This window comes from Echeneis naucrates, chromosome 8, assembly GCF_900963305.1.
Source record: "Echeneis naucrates chromosome 8, fEcheNa1.1, whole genome shotgun sequence".
NCBI lineage: Eukaryota > Metazoa > Chordata > Actinopteri > Carangiformes > Echeneidae > Echeneis > Echeneis naucrates.
The window spans coordinates 5,413,855-5,432,111 of NC_042518.1; the positions used below are offsets into that span (position 1 = coordinate 5,413,855).

Sequence of the window (18,257 nt, forward strand, 5' to 3'; positions counted from 1 at the left end):
ATTTAAACCCATCAAATAGAAGCTTAAATATTGTCATCTGTATCAAATTGGTAGTGTAAATGAACTTAAACAGCTGGATGGATTTTTCCTGGGAGGATGTGCACAACATGTTTCAAATGGGCAGTTTTACAGTGCTAAAAAAAAATCTGGGTTTGCCTAGCAGGCCTTTCTATTACAAAAAAAATGCTTGTTACATCAATTGCAGTCAGTTAATATTTTAAGGCGTAACTATTTTATCAGTTGTTTTAGGAATCTTTTAATCTCTGAGTCTTTATCACAGATTGTAAAATCTGCAAAGTTTAGTTTACATTATACACAATCAAATACTTCCTGTTGATAACAGCCTTGCTCTTCAAGCTTTTCTTCCTTTGTATGTTTGCGTTTGTTTGACAGCTCGCTCTCACTATTGAGCTACTTCAAATTCCAGTGGAGACACACCAAACGGGCAGCATCATCTCAGATATCTCTGCTTTGTGGGTACATCATTGGTCACCAGGAATGCGCGATATAAACAGCAGAACCAAAGCAAAGAGTGAAACACACATCAGTCATGTTTGTGTGGTGTAGTATAGAAGCAGAGCATGCCCAGGCAGCTTTCTTCAGTCAAATATATAAATAAATATATTCACATATGAGATGTGGGAACATGCTGTGTCAGGATTAAAAGTAACTTAACAGTGCCATCTTGTGCATTACAGAAGCAGCATATGTGGAGAGAGGGTTCGACTTTACAGTCCAGCTTACAATTTACACATCTCCAAACTGACATGAAGCAAATAAAATGAATAGGCTGTGATCCTGATGAATGTTTAAAGTGATTTATCCTTCCCCACATGAGCTTCGCAGGCTAAACTAATGATTTTAAAAAAATAAAAAGTTAGGTACACAAAGTAGTTCCCCCCAACCATTCTTAGCATTCTCCACTTCTTTTTTTGTACTTCTCATTTCTTGTATGATGACACTCAAGGATGTCGTCAGATAATGTCTCAAACACCCCTAAACCATGTATGTTTTCATTTGTAAGGTATAAAACTAAATGTCCTGATGGATTTTAATAAAACGGAGAGAAGTAGCGTTACATAACCTATTTCGAGTAATCGTTTATTCGTTTTAAACTAGTCTACTTATTATATATAAAATTATAATGTCGAGACTGAATATCAAGCTTGATATGTGAACTAAAGACAAATTAATTTTAATTTAGCAGGGAATTTTTGCTTCAAATTGGGTTGTAAGGCGAACTGAAGAACTCCGCAATGAAGTTAGATGCATTTAAAAAAAAAGAAAAAAAGAAAACAAGACGAAAAAACACCCGTCGTCGTAATTTTCTACTCTTAAATTGTCCGGATTTGCGTTTTACGTGAGGTCCGTAACAGCATCAGTGGCCTGAGGAAGCTTCATCATCATGTTTGGCCCTCACAGCTGAGGCGGATTTGTGTTGCCCCCCCTGGAGGAGGACAGCAGAACTGCAGCTCATCTGTTTTCTGTCCGGCTCCTGTCCATTGGAATGTGGAGAAGCTGTGGGCCGCTTTCCAGCCCCCATTAATCCGCTTTAATTCTCAAGATTATCACACATCTAACTTTAAAGACAACCTGCCCTTTCACGAGGATTTTGTCTATGTTATTCAAAGTAAATAAAACTATTCCTCGCCACAATAAAATAACAATAATGAGCAACAGCAGCAGCATTATATTCCTGTGACGTTAATTCTAGTTTATTTACTGCAATTGCTGACCGAAACGATGGCTCCCCATTTCTGTTCCCCCACTTCGCTCCTCTTGTGTGTTCTACTCTGAATAAAACTGCGTCTCGTCTGTGCAGAGAGCACATTTGGTCGCATTTAGATGGCGGTCCAGTCCAGTTGCATCAGTTCCTGTGTGTGTGTGTGTGTGTGTTTGAACGGCGGTGCCGTGGCAGCTCCACACTACTTTTTCTTTTTTTCTTCTTCCTCTTCTTTTTTCCTCTCTCTTCTTCTTCTTCTCCTCTTTTTTTTTTTTTTTTTTTTTTTTTTTTTCCTAAATAAATTTCCCCAGGAGAAGCAGAATAGCCATAAATCCTCCTCTGCCTGGAAAAGGCTGTGATCATAATAAAGACGTCACCCTCCTGCTCGGGTTGGCTCACCAAAGCCAAGTGCGCAGCTATTCGTAAGCTACAACAACAAGCAGCGGCGGCAGCAGCAGCGGCAGCACCATGCCCGAGGATAACGTAGTGATTTCTCTGAGATCCCCCCGCCGACCGGACACCGTATCTGCGTCAGATCCATAGTAAATATTCAGCTGTTTCTTATTATTATGATTATTTCTTCCGGATCTTTCCACTTAACCCTGAAAAAAAAAAAGAGAGCGAGAGAGAGAGAGAGAAATAAATAAATAAATAAATAATAATAATAATAATAAAGCGCACACACAGAGCGTAGAGAGGGACTTGATCGCGTTGCGGGCTGTTGTCGCCGCAGATAGGACGCAGGAGGCGGATTTGAAGGTATTTAATAACTGCGACACTGGCTGTTAGAGGCAGACGTGATGTGCTGTCATTGTGCTGATCTGTGCGCACGGCTCTGTGTGTGTGTGTGTGTGTGTGCTGCTGCTGTTGTTGTTGTTGTTGGGGTTTGTTTGTTTTTTTCTGTGTGCGGTACATTTAAATGGACACCGAGCAGCTGCGTTTGTTGCACGGAGCTCTGCAGTTTCAGGACTTCATAGCTGTGGTTGAAACGTGTTCGTAGCGAGTAGTCCAGGAGGGGAGGGAGGGGGGAGAGAGAGGGAGGGAGGGGAGGGGGGGGGCCCGCACAAAAATAATAATAATACATTTTTAAAACAACGCAGTTTTCAGAGCTCAGTTATTCCTTTGCACTTATTTTCGATCGTCGTTGTGGCCCGGTCGGGGGAGTTGGCGCTCGCTGAGGTGTTTGTTGGACGCGTGAAAACTGCGCTACGCACTTTTCCTGCTCCGCTTCATGTTGCTTTTCTGGAGAGGCACGCCCACTCCGACCAATGTGGACGTCCTCGTGCTGTCAAACGCGCACAGACTTTTACCCGTTCGTGCACGCGGGGGTCGCGTTCGATTCCCTCACCTCTTGGCCAAGTTCAATAAACGGCTAAAAGGAGCGAGAGGTTATCTGCCACGAACAGTTTAAAGCACCTGTGAGGAAGGCTTGCTCACTCGTTTTCTTTTTATTTTTTCCACATTCGATGTCAGTTTTGTTTTCCCAACAGAGGGGGGCACTCTTTCAAATAGTGAGAGTAAAAGGGGAAGTTTTATATCTGTGATAAGCAGAGACGGTGTTAAAGGCTAATTATGAAATGGGCCAAATTATATTGCATCAAAATAATATGTTATGGGCACGCAAATGCCTGTCTGAGTTATTGTGGTGGAGTGTGTGTTCAATAGCCACAAACTAACTAAAGCACACAATGAGCCAAAAAAAAAAACACACACAAACACATTCTTCCCCAACAATTCTCCTGATTATCTACGTGCATGTTAGCCATGCACTCCACAGGTGATGGCGTCGGTGTCAACCCATTTTTGCTTTCTTGTTTCCAAAGAGTCATGGAGGAAACAGCTGCCGCAGACCCGACCCCTGGCATAGATGCTGCCCCTCCAACCCCGAGGCCTCCGCCTTCCCCCTTTGCCCCCTCCCGCAGCCTCCTGGAGTGGAGACGGAGGGTCAAGTCGGAATATATGCGCCTTCGCCAATTAAAACGCCTTAAAAAAGCAGAGGAGGTCAAGGTGGGTCGACCCGGTAGCTGATGTGTGTTGCTGTGTGCGTTCATGTGCCCAGCTGCATGAATGACGTGCTCTCTATTCTGTTTGATTCTAGACCCTGTTCATGTCCAACAGACAGAAGATTGAGCAGCAGACAAATCTGCTGAACACAGAGTGGTCCAAGCTCAGGATCCAGTCCATCCCTTTGTCAACTTTTAGTGGATCTATGCCTGGCAAGAAGGTGTGCGTGTGTGCGTGTGTGTGTGTGTGTGTGTGCGTGGTGTGAAGGGAGTAATATATTAGAAGAACAACACAATGGACCAGAAGTGGATCAAATCATTGAGTAGCATGGATATAAAATGGTCCAGCCATTTAGGAGTTGATGCTGAGGATATTTGTAGGGTCTGGTCACGCCTAATGCATGTGTAGCTCTCTCACAGATGTGTACAGTGGAGTTTGGCTTCCCAGGATTCAAATCTCAAGCCATCACCATGAGACCTCTGTCAACGGTGGCAGGGATTCCATTCATGTACTCTTGGTCGCCTCTGCAGCACAATTTCATGGTATGAAGTGTTCGGGTGGGTGGGTGGGTTGACGCAGTGACAGTGTTGTTACAGGTTCAGAGCGCACGTTGTGTAATATTTCACATCATTCGCCTGATTCTAATTTAGAAGATGTTGTGTTTTTGTTCGGCGGAGATGGACATGCTCCCCTGTGAGCTGATTCAGTCTCGTAGCTCGTGGAACATCAAAACCAGTCACCAAGGCACACCATCAACAAAGCACAGGACACTTTCTCTTTGTTCCAAGATAGCTTTATTTTGAAAATACGTACTGTTCATCTGGAAAAGGTCGCACAGGCGCAGAACAGAAACACTTTCACACGCTGTTCATGCTGCACAGCCTGCTTCAGATTTGTGTTGTTTCCTTCTGCGTCCTAGGTGGAGGATGAGACTTTCCTTCACAACATCCCCTACATGGGAGACGAGGTACTGGAACAGGATGAGGCCTTCCTGGAGGAACTCATTGACAACTACGATGGCGTTCATGGTGATAGAGGTGTGTGTCCCATCAGAGATGCAGCTGAAATACTGTGACAAAAACACTGAAGGTTTATTTGAAGTGTTGACATTTGTCCAGAGGGTGGATTCATCAGTGACGAAATATTTAAAGAGCTGGTGGAGGCCTTGAGCCAGTACTCTGATCACGAGGAGGAGGAAGAAGAGGAAGCAGTGGTGGCGGCAGAGGCTGCAGGGAAGAAGGAGGATGAGAGAGTGATGAGGAGGAGCTCAGTGGAGGGTTCAGACGAGACCAAAGCGGGGGCTGTGGCGTTTGTGAGGCGGAAGAGGAGGAGCACGACTGAGGGTGAGCAAGTCCTCAGCTGGGTATTTGTGTCCTGCTTCATTAACAAAGCCGGTACTGTTCCTCTCTTGACACTACACAGCTGCCACAAGGTCGCCTATTGAGTTGTCATTGGTTACCGAAAGCTGCCCCTGTTTACCCGAATGAGTACTGTATTTGTGGGTGTGTGTGTGTTTGTGTGAATGTGAGGCATCCTATTTGTCCATGACATTGATATGTCCCATCTCTAATGACAGCACGTAATGACCTCTTGTACTCGGCTTTATGAACGACCAGGCTATGCACACACTCCAACACCAACACTTAGTGAGAGTGAAATGAAAGCACACCTGGGCACACAGTCGTTCAGCCACAGGTACACAAACGCATGCACTGGTCAAGGACCCGTGAATAGAAGACACTGAAAAAGAGAAGAAAGACTCCTCTTACGTCAGAGTATTCACAGAGGATTGTTTTCAGATCGTGTTGTTGCGAGCTGGCCTTGAGGACTGGGAAAACTTCTGTCGGATTGCAAAATGTTTAAAAGGACATATTACATAAGCTTTGTTTGTGAATCTGTATCAAATCCCGATTTTTGCACAAAACAAACTCTCTCTTTCTGTCCTCCAAAGTGAGGGACTTGTGCAGCAGCAGCAGCAAGAAGATCCCCAATGATAAGATATTTACTGCCATCGCCTCCATGTTCCCCTACAAGGGCACCACGGAGGAGCTGAAGGAAAAGTAAGAAAAGTGAAGTGAAACATGGGATCTATGTACACAAAGCTGAGAAGGCCGTTGCTTAGTATTCACCATGGAGACGCAGGCTGTCGGGGGGAAAAGCAATAATGGTGGCTCCCTCTCAGGCTCTCTCTTACTCAAAAGAACAGTTCAGCGTTTGAAAGAGCTTTGTTTAGAGAGAAAAGTGTACTGCTTCGCCTGACAACAACTTCAAATGACCGTACTAATACGTGAGGCTCAAATGCACGACGTGACTAAGGCGTTCCCTGTCACCTCTGCAGGTACAAGGACCTTTTAGAGCCGCCCGACCCGGTGAAGCTGCCCCCGCTTTGCACCCCCAACCTGGATGGACCTTTCGCTAAGTCTGTGCAGCGGGAGCAGTCGTTACACTCCTTCCACACACTGTTCTGCAGACGTTGCTTCAAATACGACTGTTTCCTCCACCGTAATGGCTCGACTTGTGTTTTTTACCATTTCTCCTGCAAGTTTGTTCCATTTTAAAATAGATAACGTGATCGTACAATAGCTCACCTGCTTTGTTTCCCTTTTTGATATACTGATGACTCTCATCCTGAAATGCTGTAGATTAAGCTGACATCTTTTTGTTTTCTGTTATTAAAGCTTTTCATGCGACACCTAATGTTTACAAGAGGAAGAGCAAAGAGATCCGCATGGAGACCGACCCGTGTGGTGTAGATTGTTTTCTGTTACAGGTATGCTGCGCTCACACTTGTGTAACATATTTGTAAATTCTGTTCAATGCAGAACTCTTTCCTTTCCCATCCTGTGTTCTGTGAAGAAAGGGGCCAAAGAATTTGTGGATCAGAATATGCTACGGTCACAGAGGTCTCGGAGACGACGGAGGCAGCAGCGTCCCACCAGCTCCGCCTGTCCTGGGCCGTCTGGGTCTGCCGAGGAAGGCAAAGAGGGTGACAGTGACCACGAGACCACCTCCTCCTCGGGTAGGACTTAGATTTCAGTGGAACAGGATATGGAACTAGTTTTCAAACTAGTTTTCAAACCACCTGGTATCTATTTCCTTCGAGTTTCTTATTTCCTGACTTTTGTTGTTCTTTGAGTTAAGACGATTTATTCAAACTTAAGCATAATTATTTAGCAAAGTTACAATAGTGCTTTTGTCAAATATGACTTATACTAAACAATTTTTTGAAAATCCCCTTTCTTACTTAATCTCAAGTATATTGTCAGGTGATAATTCAATTAAGGCAATCTGAATTTCCACACAGTACACGCACAGTTATTAGACTCTGACTGTGAGAGTGAATGCATCATTTACCATAATTACCCCAAATTCCCCCTTTTTCTGGAACACTGTCTGCCCTGAGTGCAGCTCTTCAGACAAGTGAAATTTGGCCGGAGTTGATAGCTTTCAAGTCATATCCGACTCCACTCCCCCCCTCTCCATCCCCTCTCAATAAAAGCTCCCTCTTGCCAAACAAAATAAACCAACCATTAGTTTGAATGTTTCAGTCCCAACACAAACACTTTGTTCTGTTTCCCATTCCATTTACTGTTTTCTTACTTTCTTTTTGTTTACGTCTTCACGTGGATAGCAGTGGGGGAGTGGAATAAGAGCAGTTTCCCCTGAATCTTTATCTTCTCCCCCGCAAAGCTCTCAGGTTGTTGTTCATGTCCGTTGGGGCCTCACTGGAAGTCTCTGTTGGTTTTGGAAACAGCTCACTCTTAACCAATGACTCAGCAGACGTTCTAACACGTGCTGAGATAATGTGGAAAAAACAGATTGTTGAGCAGATTAATAAAGATACCCATTGCTGGAGCATGCAGCCACAGCAATGCTGCATTTAGGCTGTTGCCAAGCAACATCCGGCTCTCTGCCTGGAGCTGTGGGTGTGCAAGCATCAATCCTGAATATACCCAAAAAGCTAAATCAAAGCCCATCGTTCCTTGCGTGTGTTTGTGTGCATCCAGATGCACGAAAATGGCATCCCGAAATAATAATGTGTCAGTGTTGGGTTAAATTAACCACGTGTGTGTGTGTGTGTGTGTGTGTGTGTGTGTGTGTGTGTGTGTGTGTGTAGATGAGAAGTTGTTGAAATCTTGTTTGCCAAGATTAAGTAATAGAAAAATGGTTGCATGTGCTGTTCATTTTGGTTTCTTAAAAAAAAAAAAAAAAAAACAACTAAATAATCTTGTTCCCAAAAGTGGTTAGTCAGTAATTCCTATGTGTGTGTGTTTTTTTTTTTTTTTTTGTGTATTTTTGTATGTGTGTGTTTGTCTGTGAGACAGAGGGGAATTCCCGTTGCCAGACTCCAACCAAGCTGCGTTCAGGGGACGATGACGGGGAACAGCAGGCGTGCTGTGTGGTCCAATGGAGCGGGGCGGAGGAGTCGCTGTTCAGGGTGCTACACGGCACGTACTTCAACAACTTCTGCTCCATCGCTCGTCTCATCGGTACTAAGAACTGCAAGGAGGTGAAATATTTGCACATTTCATAGTTTCCTCGCCTCCGTATGTTTCCTATGGCACCATAAGAAGAACATACTGTGCTTTGCTGTGCTCAATCACCGTTTCAAACACTTGATGTTGTGTAACAAACTCATAATGATTCATAGCACATAAAATTTTATGCCTCAGATCGAAACAAATGTAAACCACTAAACTTTTGTAAGTCACTCGTACAATTTCACATTAAATTCCAAGGTCATTGTTAGATTCACAGAGGAAGTTCAAAATAAATCATTTCCTTAAGTCCATGCATTCTCCTCCTTTGTCAAAAGTTGGTGCCTAAATTAGCCACAATGCAAATCAACTGCCGTACCTTAAGTCCCATTTGATTCAGGTGTATTATGCCAGTAGCCATTAATGTGGCCTCAAGTTTCAAGCTTAATTAATTGAGGGAGAATGACAAACTACTTAGACTAATAAAAACTCCAGACCTCCATTTTTAATTTTTATTTTTAATATCAGACCCTTACTGAAATGTACATCTTTGCCTCAAGTGACGTCATTTGAGGCAAAGGCTTTGTTCAGTTCCATCTGGAGCCTCAAAAAAGGCTTTATAGTACTCCCAGAGACCTGAAAACACACTTTGATGTGTGAGATTGGAGGAATTCCCCCTTTAAAATACCAGATGGTGAAATAAGAAAGCGGCAGGAAATGGATTTTAAAAACTTTTAATGCCTCAGTAGAGCAGGAGATAATAAAAAATAAAAAAAAATCACATAAAGTGCATGGAAAGAGGACAATAAGTAAACGGACATAGAAATGAGAGGATTTATGAGAAAGCACAAGCAGTGGAGTTACTACAGCTGTGAGTTACAAGCTGGCTCTAGCTTACCAGTTATACATTAGGAATGTGTATTTTTAAATGCTAAATATTAAACTATGACTGATGCTTTCCGAAACTGATGCATTATTGTTTTGAAATGTTTTACATTGCTGATTTCTGTTGCATTTGTGTCAGTGCAAGTGTAACAACACGTGCATCCTGTGACTGTGGTTTTATGGTGTGGATAATTGGGCTGACTACAGAGAGAATGGCATGTAGCACCATAAACAGGGATGCTTACCAGATGTAACATCTCTCATAGACTTCAGGTTTTGTGGGAGTTCTACAGTTATTTTTTTCTTCGTGGTTAGTGTTTTTTTGTGGAGGCCAGTTGTCTCTGTCTCTCTCTCTCTCTCTGTCCCAGCTGCGCAGGTGGAGGCATGACTGGGCAGGTGTTCGCAGCAGCAGGCAGCGCAGCTCATTTCTACAATTAGGCACATATTCGGCTTATATTCGTCCGGTTCCTTCCTTGGTTTCCGTTATTCTACCTCGTGTGGACTCTGGACTGTGCTGCAAGCTGCTTGAGCTGAGGCTAACTAAACCTTCCTGCCCACAGCCTTACTTTATTCTTTATTTGTGGGACACTTTTTGTTAGTTTATGTTGTACTAGTGATTCTGGTTTATTCCTCCTTGTGAGCGTCTTTATGTTCTGGCGTGTGGTTTTATATATGTATTCATTGTTTACCTGGTCTCCCTGTGTTCTGTCTGGCCCACTTCGGTATAGTCAAAGTATCTAAGGGGAATCAAAACCTAAACAGGTTTAGACATTCTCAGACTCCCGTCAACTGACTCACTGTCACGTCAGCTTTCGGTAGCTTGCAGGATGCTTTTGTTTTACTCTCAAGCACCCGATAAAGAACAGCTAAAACTAATTTTGACTTATCTAAGACATGTCGAAGCAGCCTTAGTCATTTCGCCCAGCCCCTTGCAGTGCCTCTTGTCTCGTTGCCAGATGAGTCCAGGATCTGTACTGGCCTGTCCACTGCTGCCCACTGCTTAATCAGGTGGATATGCTAAAACCAGCTGCATCATTATGTATGTCTGTGTCCTAGGGAAGAGGCCAAATCCAAGTTTTGGCAGCCAGAGGGGGTTGAGTGTGTGTGCGCAGATGTGCGTGCATGTTTGGCCTCTGCGGTGGTGGTTTTGATAGCAGAGGATGGGGGTGTGAGTGGCGTAATCGAGGCGATGTGCTTTTCAGCTTGAGCAGCACTACTTTACAAAACATAGCGAGGACGGAGAGAAATCAGAATTTCTTCACAGCTGTGTACATTGGCATGTAGTGGTGGTGGTGTTGTTGTTGTTGTTGTTCATCTTTTTTTCCGTCTCCCCCCACAGGTGTATGAGTTTGCAGTGAAGGAAGTCCTCATCCATCGTGTTCCTTTGGAAGATGGCGGCATTTCACCCCAAAAGAAGAAGAGGAAACACAGGCAGGACATCGCAAGTTGTTTTCTCACTGTAACCTGTTCTTTGCTGAATGATGGTAATGTGATCTCTTGCAAAAGGGGAGCTTGAGTTTCAGTGAAACTGAATAGAGGAAAGGTGAAATGAATAAAGTAATGACAGACAAAAAGGCCCTAAAAATAAAACAACCTTCCTGCTCTGCTAAATTAGGTCACACATCTGAAGTGTGTCATAGGTGGAGAACAATAAGTGTTTTTTTTGTCTGTTTGGGTTTTTTTTTTTTTTAACCAAAATCCTTTTTCTTGTGTTTGTTTGGCGTGGCAGGTTATGGGCAAAGATTCAGCTAAAGAAAGGTGTGTTCATCCCACACAGCATGAGTGTTACCACATTGTGCCCTCTGAAATACAATGCAGCATACTGTGCCAGTCTGATGGCTTTGTCCTCTGTTGCTCCAGATAGCTCATCCAATCAGGTGTACAACTACCAACCATGTGACCACCCTGACCATCCGTGTGACAGCTCCTGCCCGTGTGTGATGACCCAGAATTTCTGTGAGAAGTTTTGTCAGTGCGAGCACGAGTGTGAGTGTCTCCTTTTCTTCTCTTTTCTTTTCTTTTTTTAATTCCCCTGTGTTGCCAATCTCTCACTTGTATTCTTTGTGTATACCTCACGCAAACAATAACACAAAAGTAGCCCGTTCTGCCCCGTGAAACTAAAAGAAATTGGTTTGTCACCACATTTTCCACTGGAAGCTTTCGGTAGCTTTAAAGCATTTTTTGCCAGCCCACAATAGAGCAGGGCAGCGCAATGGAAAGTGATTCTGCAGTGTTCTGGCAGCGGTCAGAGGAGAAACCATCCTCTGGTGGGGATAGGTGGGTGTCTGTTTGCTGCAGCAGCAACGACCCAAAACTGTGTTTTCCTAAATGGCCACATGGTGGAGGAATGCATTTTGTATTTTTCTCTCCAGAGAGTTTACATTACAGGAAAAGGATAACAAAAGGTAAACATTTTCCTATGGTTTTACCTCATTTGTTCATCAGTTGTGGTTCAGTCACCTCCTCCTCCTCCTCCTCCTCCTCTTCACCCGACTGTTACCTCGCCTTTTCCCGTAGCTCAGGAGAGCTGGGGCCAAACAGGAAGCAGCTCTCATTTTGCACATGTGTGTGCGCTAAAGACTTGGAAACTAATCAAAGGGATGTGACGGGCTCCGTGCCTGATATACAACATCATCTCCAACATCAGTATGAGTCAGGCAGCTCCAGCTAAACAGTATTTGATGATACAGACGCATAAAACACAAACGGGAGGATAAAGCACCGGGCAGGGGAAGGCAAACGCCGCCTGGAGCTCTTCTTATGGACAGTTTTCCCCAAGCAGAGGCTGCTGGGAAGATATTTTGGTTATTCCTGCCTGATCCTCCTGTTCATCTGCCTGGAGGGTGTTATGTTTCACTCTGCAAAATTGTAGTTGAGCATATCTGCCGGCAGAGGTCTCAGATGAGCTTCTCAGCCACTGGGCTTCTGTACTGCAACTGCATTTTGAGATGGAGTTATTTGTCGTAGTCATATTGTCATCAGCCAAGTTATGTAATGTAATATATTTTCTGCATCGCCGCATTCGGTTTTCACATAACCCCTCTGAGTAGGTTTCCCCGTCTCAGCAGCTGTATGCCTAAATGTTTTCCAGGTCAGAACCGCTTCCCCGGCTGCAGGTGTAAGACTCAGTGTAACACTAAACAGTGTCCCTGCTACCTGGCCGTGAGGGAGTGTGACCCGGATCTGTGCATGACCTGCGGGGCTGCGGACCACTGGGACAGCAAGGTGGTCTCCTGCAAGAACTGCAGCATCCAGAGAGGCCTGAAGAAGGTACGCGCTGACACTTTGAAGTCGCTCCTCACACAACATGACAGGGTTCAGATCACTCATGTAGTACTTCGCCTTTAGCACCTGCTGCTGGCGCCGTCAGATGTCGCCGGCTGGGGCACATTCATCAAAGAGCCGGTTCAGAAGAACGAGTTCATCTCAGAATACTGCGGAGAGGCACGTCACAGCATTGCAGTCAGATTGTATCATTTGGTTTTTGAGCTTTGTGATTGACTGTAGTTTTGTACTGACTGTATTTGTTTTGAATGTGTGTGTGTCTGAGCAGCTGATCTCTCAGGATGAGGCAGACCGGCGTGGCAGGATCTATGACAAATATATGTCCAGTTTCCTTTTCAACTTAAACAATGGCAAGTATTCCTCACTCTTGCTTCCGCGTTTTTTCCACCAGCGTTCCCACAGTCACAGTGTCTTAAGTAATCCTTAATATATCTGTGTGTATGTCTCTCAGTAGACTTTGTTGTGGATGCCACACGAAAAGGGAACAAAATCCGCTTTGCAAATCATTCAGTTAATCCCAACTGCTACGCCAAAGGTAAAACTGACTCTGCTGTTCTGCTGCAAACTGCTGTGTGTGAATTTTGAGGTTTTTTTTTTTTTTCTTCTTCTTCTTCTTCTTCTTCTTGTTGTTGTTTTTTTTATGGAATGAAAGCAGTGTTTGGTTGGCTGATGTTTGGTTTGCTGCGGTTGCAGTGGTAATGGTGAACGGAGACCATCGCATTGGAATCTTTGCCAAACGAGCTATCCTGCAAGGAGAGGAGCTCTTCTTCGACTACAGGTAGAGTCACGGGCCTTTTTGTGACTCTCCATCAGCTTCAAAGTAAAATAAAAAAAACAAACAAACAAAAAAACAAAACAAGGCAGCTTTAAATTGTGCCTGAATTAGTGGTTTCTACTGATGCTGTGTGCTAAGACTCCTTCCTTCATCTTCCTCCCACAGATACAGCCAAGCTGATGCCCTCAAATATGTGGGCATAGAGAGGGAGGTAGACGTGACTTAGCTGTCCCTGCTGCGTACCTCCAGGACCTGCCCTTAGCTCCTCAGCCACCCACTAACACATCTGTCCTTCTCTGCAGCGTCACATCTATCTGACGAGTTTCTATCAACAGTGACTATCTCTGCCCTCTCCTGCTGCACTTCCGAAAATAGAAAGTCCCTCCGTGGTGTCTGCAGGTTGCTCGTACACTGCAGACACAACATGCCACCTCCTTAAGTGACGGCCGTCAGACCCCCTCCCCCCCCACACACACACACACACACACACACACACACACCCCTTCCTCTCATATGTCCAAACCCACCAACCTACCTGCAAGACTGTATATGCCAAGCTTATGAAACTAAACAGTTTAAAGTGGAAATACTATTAATCCAGATTGCACACTCTTTTCATTTTCGTTCCATCATGTCAAAGAGGCTTCAATACAATGTGTTACTCTCTCAGCAGTTCTGTTACCGTTTTTTATAGACTGGCTTTTTTGTTTTTTTGTTTTTTTGTTTGTTTGTTTGTTTTTTTTGGCTTTTCTTTCGGGGGGGGGGACCTCTCAATACATAATGCAAGCTTTTACATCATAGTTTATGATGATCAGTAAAATGCATGTGCTGTCTCTTGGATAAACAAACCATTAAACATGTTAGCTACAGTCAGACGCTGCCCTACTCTGGGCGGCCACCCAGTATGGTAGTGTGATGTCAACCCCTCTGGTTGTTCTTCAGAACAACGTGACCGGGTATGTTCCTCTGTGAACCGTCTCATCAGCTAGCATCACCTTCACGTCTCTATGGTCAAAAATAAGTTATTGTGCATTTATATCATTGTTCTGCAAAAAAAAGTGAAAAAGAAAAAAATAGGCAACCAGACAAGAAACCGACTGACTGAATGTAACATGTTGATGATGGTGAAGAGATCTCATCCCTCCTTTAGTTTCGCACATTAACCCATTCTGTTGGTACTCTGAGTAACGTATACGCGCATCAGACATTATCATCCTGTTTACATCATCTTCAAGCCTTCACACTTTGCGGGGCGATCAGTTCATAAAACGAACGAGTCACAGAGAAAACATATTCCTTTAAGAATCGTTTAAGTGCCAAATGTTTCCACGCAGAAAAAGGCTGACACGGTGTGGCTGTGTGAAAGATAACTTTTGCAAGGTTATAACAACGGGAAACAAAAGACATAAAATCAGTGTATGACCAAATATTAAAATCCCCCCACATGTGAATGTAAAATATCATTTATCATCTTTTCTTTATTTTTCTATACGTCCAGCTTTGTTACTCCCTCTGTTTTCCTTTATAAAACATTAAAGCCCACTTTGAAATGAGATCTTTCTCAGTAGAGATGAACAAAATGGAGTTTACTGCTATGTACAGTGTATGCCTATAAAAATAAAACTTTAACTTTATACATTATTAATCGCTGCCCTGGTCTCTATGTGTGTTAACCCCAAACAGTCACTGATACAAAAGCCTTGGTGAGACAACAGCAGTTTTCCTTCAAGCGTCTTTTATTGAGGTGACAGGTTGGCTTTGCCTTGATTCACACAGTAATGGTCATTTACAGTGAAAGTATTACAAAACAAAACTGAGCGAGTACCGAAGAACAGGAACAAAAAAAAACAAACAAACAAAAAAAAAACAAAACAATAATTGTCCTAAATCTTCAGTGTGGTCACAAACACAACCGTAATCACCATTTCTGGTACTGGTTGTGGAAGGATTCAGTTTGATGGTGCAGAGAAGTCTAACCTCGTCCTCGCTCTGGTGTTTTTACACTTCATTCATGGTGTCACTATTGACAGAGTGTCTGCTGATTTATACCAAAAGTGTTTAAAAAAAGACTTGAGGCCTGTATAGGTGCCAAAACCTTATAATAGCTCCTAAATAACACACAATTAAAGAGTTTTATACCCCTTTGAAAATGCATTTTTTCTAATCTTAATATTTAGTTTTTAACTCCACAAAGCGTTAAGCCTTACTCAATATGCCTCACATTTTGTGGAATCAGCAGATACTCTGTCTGAGCTAACAATGTCTTGCTGGTCTGCTCCCTCTACTGGCTGCTTCAATCCCCATTACCTACAGCCCTGCCTCCATTACGAGGAGGCAGGCTGGACACGTCCAAGATCATTTCAGCACGCAGCGAAGGTGTAAAGCCACATACAAACATCGCAGAAGAGCCACGCTTAGCATCACACAGGCCTTGTTTCTGTCTTATTTAAAATAAGTGAGCTGGACAGTTGGCATCAGTGCACATATATATATATATATTTTTTTTTTTTCTGTCATTATGTAAGTTGGAAGTCAGTGGGCACAATACACGAACACTTAAATATCCAGTCAGTCACACATACACACACTTCAGGGACCACGCATGAAATACCAAGTCGTAATGAAATGACACTGCTAGGCTGAATGTTTATAATCCATTTACCAATGAATACAGTAAAGTGTATACATTTATATAATACACAAGTCGACTCTTCCCTAATAGGCAACAAAGCATACCGAAGCAATGTCTGTTGGCCTGCACCTATGGAGTATGAACTTTGAGTGGTGATTGTCCATTTAACAAAAACATGAAATTGCTCTCTGCATCAATCATTTTCGTTCCTTTTGGTCACATTTCAGTTTCATTCATCTCCCATCAGCACATTCTTAAAAATATAACCTTTGAGTGCCAGCTTTTGGCCAAATCTGTACATTTTTCGTACATTTTTGTACACAAGTCGTGTCTTTACAGTAACTGCAGTTTTTTGTTTGTTAGTTTTTTTTTACATCTACTGTACATTCTGTCTTTGTACATATTTGCACAACCTTGCCCATCTGTAACAGAGAAAAAACCAACAGTGTTGAGTTTTGGAGGTGTATTAGTGCTACAGAGAACAAATGCTGTACTTTCTTTATCCTGAGCGTTCTTTTAAAAGCTACCGTGAATAATTTTACTTTCAGTGCTGAAGCAGCCCTCAGTGGAAAACAGGTCTCCACTGGAGGGCTTGCTCATACATTACAGAGTCAAAGGAATTACATTCAGAGCACTCCATTCATCTGCACTGAACTTGTACAAACATAGGAATAAAAAAAGTCGCTTAATAGATTATTCATATATTGACGTATACACTCATTACATCTTATTTGCTATAATGCTTCTGCAAATCAAACGGAGACATTAACATTATTGGAGGCTGAAAGAAGCTTGTATTATTGCATGTTACTGCAAAGTGCACTCATGCTCTACATATGCATAGCTAATATGTTGCAAATGTATTATTATTTTTTTTCTCTCTCTCTCTCTCTCTCGCTCCATGGTTTGTTTGTTTTGTTTTGTTTTTTAACACACACAACTGTGCTTCAGCGGCGTGGACAGTTGCAGTGAACGATGACAGCCCAATGCTTTGGTTGCACCACGCATCCAATGAAATTTCATCTTGCCCAAGATGGAAATTTCATTCCTTTTGTAGGTAAAATTTAGAATTTTCCACTGAAAGCAACTACACAAGCAGCAGTGTAGATGACAGCACGCTGTCCTAAAGCGTTACACAAAAATATTCAAGCAGTGTGAATTTGTGAGTTTACTAAAAGATTAGCATTTACACTCTTGTGGTCCTCTGTACATGTTACTGTGTGTCTATATGAATGCTTCTCCACATGGAAATAGGGAGCAGCTGTTTCCTGAAAGAAGGTTTATTATTATTATGGTTATTATTACCAGTGGTGGTAGTATTGTGAGATGTTCTTTTGTAGTGTGATTGTATGAAGGATGTTTGCCCTGGCCAAGCGCTCCGTAGCACGGAGCTACTGGCAGTTTGGCCATGACATAAACGACCAGAGGACAGAAGGCGTGAGAACTTGGATATTTAGGTCACCCTGTGCCTGGTGAGCTCCTTCACAGACTTTTGTTTCTGATTGTGCAGCACACCAACACAGGCTGTTAACTCTCACACCTGGAAGGTGCAGCATCTTCCAAACATCACACTCTTTTTCCTGAAGCCTTACCTGAGAATGTGAGCACACTGTGATCGGCAAAGCTGCTATCTACTGACACTATGGCGAATCTGATCCACTTACATGTGCCGTTCTGTATAGGTAATGCACTGATATAGGCTGCAATACAACAAATAGAAGCATATATACCTTTTACAGTCTTTATGTGTTTCATCTCAAAGCTCAAAGCTCCATGCTTGTCAGTTTGATCTCTCTTCGCTTGGTTGGTTGTTTATTCACAAACACCATTTTTGTTTTTTGTTTTCTTTGATCCTGCTGATTTAACGGACCAGCTCTTGGTTGTGCTCAACGCTGAGACCCAAGGAAGGCTTATGAGCCTATCGTGCCTAAAATGGCTCTGTGAGAGATTGTCGTCAAAAGGTATTTTCTGGATGGCAATAAATCTATACAGTAAGATATTAGTAGCTTTATCGGTCTCAAAAATGGCTCAGAAAAGAAACGAGTGAATAAAATTCTGAATACTTTAAACTGATGTTTAAACGGTAATTAAAGACCCCTTTAAATCCCTTTTCCCCACAGTGTCTGATCTAAACCCTATCTGAATAAGCTATAGCGGTTACTTCAGATCAAGCTTGCTCAGATGAGGCACTTCAGTATATCACCCTGCAATACAGTGTGAGACTTGTTGGCTACTCACGCAAATTGGGGCTTGATTTGAACTTTGAACCCAGCAGAACTTACCAAAATACATACTATGTAGAGCACCAGGCATCAGATCCCACTTAACTGGGGAAAGGAACGCAAACCAAAATGTAAAAAAAGAAAACAATAACCATTAGAAAACTCAATATAGGTATCTGTGGTTGTTCTAAATACTATTTCCCTCCACCCGACCCCCAGTTAAATCCCACCCGCTGTCCCATAGGTCCCGTGA

At 43.1% G+C, this 18,257-nt stretch overlaps 1 protein-coding gene across 4 annotated transcripts; it reads left to right on the forward strand.

Annotated features, from left to right (window-relative positions):
* The first annotated feature begins 2,045 nt into the window (after nt 1-2,045).
* ezh1 (enhancer of zeste 1 polycomb repressive complex 2 subunit) lies at nt 2,046-14,791 on the forward strand. Of its 4 annotated transcripts, none has more exons than XM_029508369.1 (20): nt 2,046-2,265; nt 3,547-3,730; nt 3,822-3,947; nt 4,147-4,269; nt 4,647-4,764; nt 4,846-5,070; nt 5,679-5,787; nt 6,066-6,229; nt 6,406-6,497; nt 6,584-6,746; nt 8,053-8,237; nt 10,430-10,521; nt 10,820-10,848; nt 10,951-11,076; nt 12,182-12,360; nt 12,439-12,534; nt 12,644-12,725; nt 12,827-12,910; nt 13,069-13,195; nt 13,316-14,791. In XM_029508369.1, exons 2-19 carry the CDS (start codon nt 3,551-3,553, stop codon nt 13,155-13,157), a joined length of 2,262 nt encoding a protein of 753 aa, XP_029364229.1. In that variant the 5' UTR covers nt 2,046-2,265; nt 3,547-3,550; the 3' UTR covers nt 13,158-13,195; nt 13,316-14,791. The 4 variants fall into 4 exon arrangements, with proteins under 4 accessions (XP_029364229.1, XP_029364224.1, XP_029364228.1 ...); XM_029508364.1 differs by having other exon boundaries at nt 2,048-2,265; nt 13,069-13,153; XM_029508368.1 differs by having other exon boundaries at nt 2,048-2,265; nt 12,830-12,910; nt 13,069-13,153.
* The last annotated feature ends 3,466 nt before the right edge of the window (nt 14,792-18,257 follow it).

Bases quoted from the DNA above. Each gene is read 5' to 3' on its own strand.
- ezh1 (XM_029508364.1), top strand. From the start codon at position 3,551: ATGGAGGAAACAGCTGCCGCAGACCCGACCCCTGGCATAGATGCTGCC. The intron at 3,948-4,146 runs GTGTGCGTGTGT...GCTCTCTCACAG, and splicing joins GATCTATGCCTGGCAAGAAG to ATGTGTACAGTGGAGTTTGG. The intron at 12,535-12,643 runs GCACGTCACAGC...GTGTCTGAGCAG, and splicing joins TCTCAGAATACTGCGGAGAG to CTGATCTCTCAGGATGAGGC.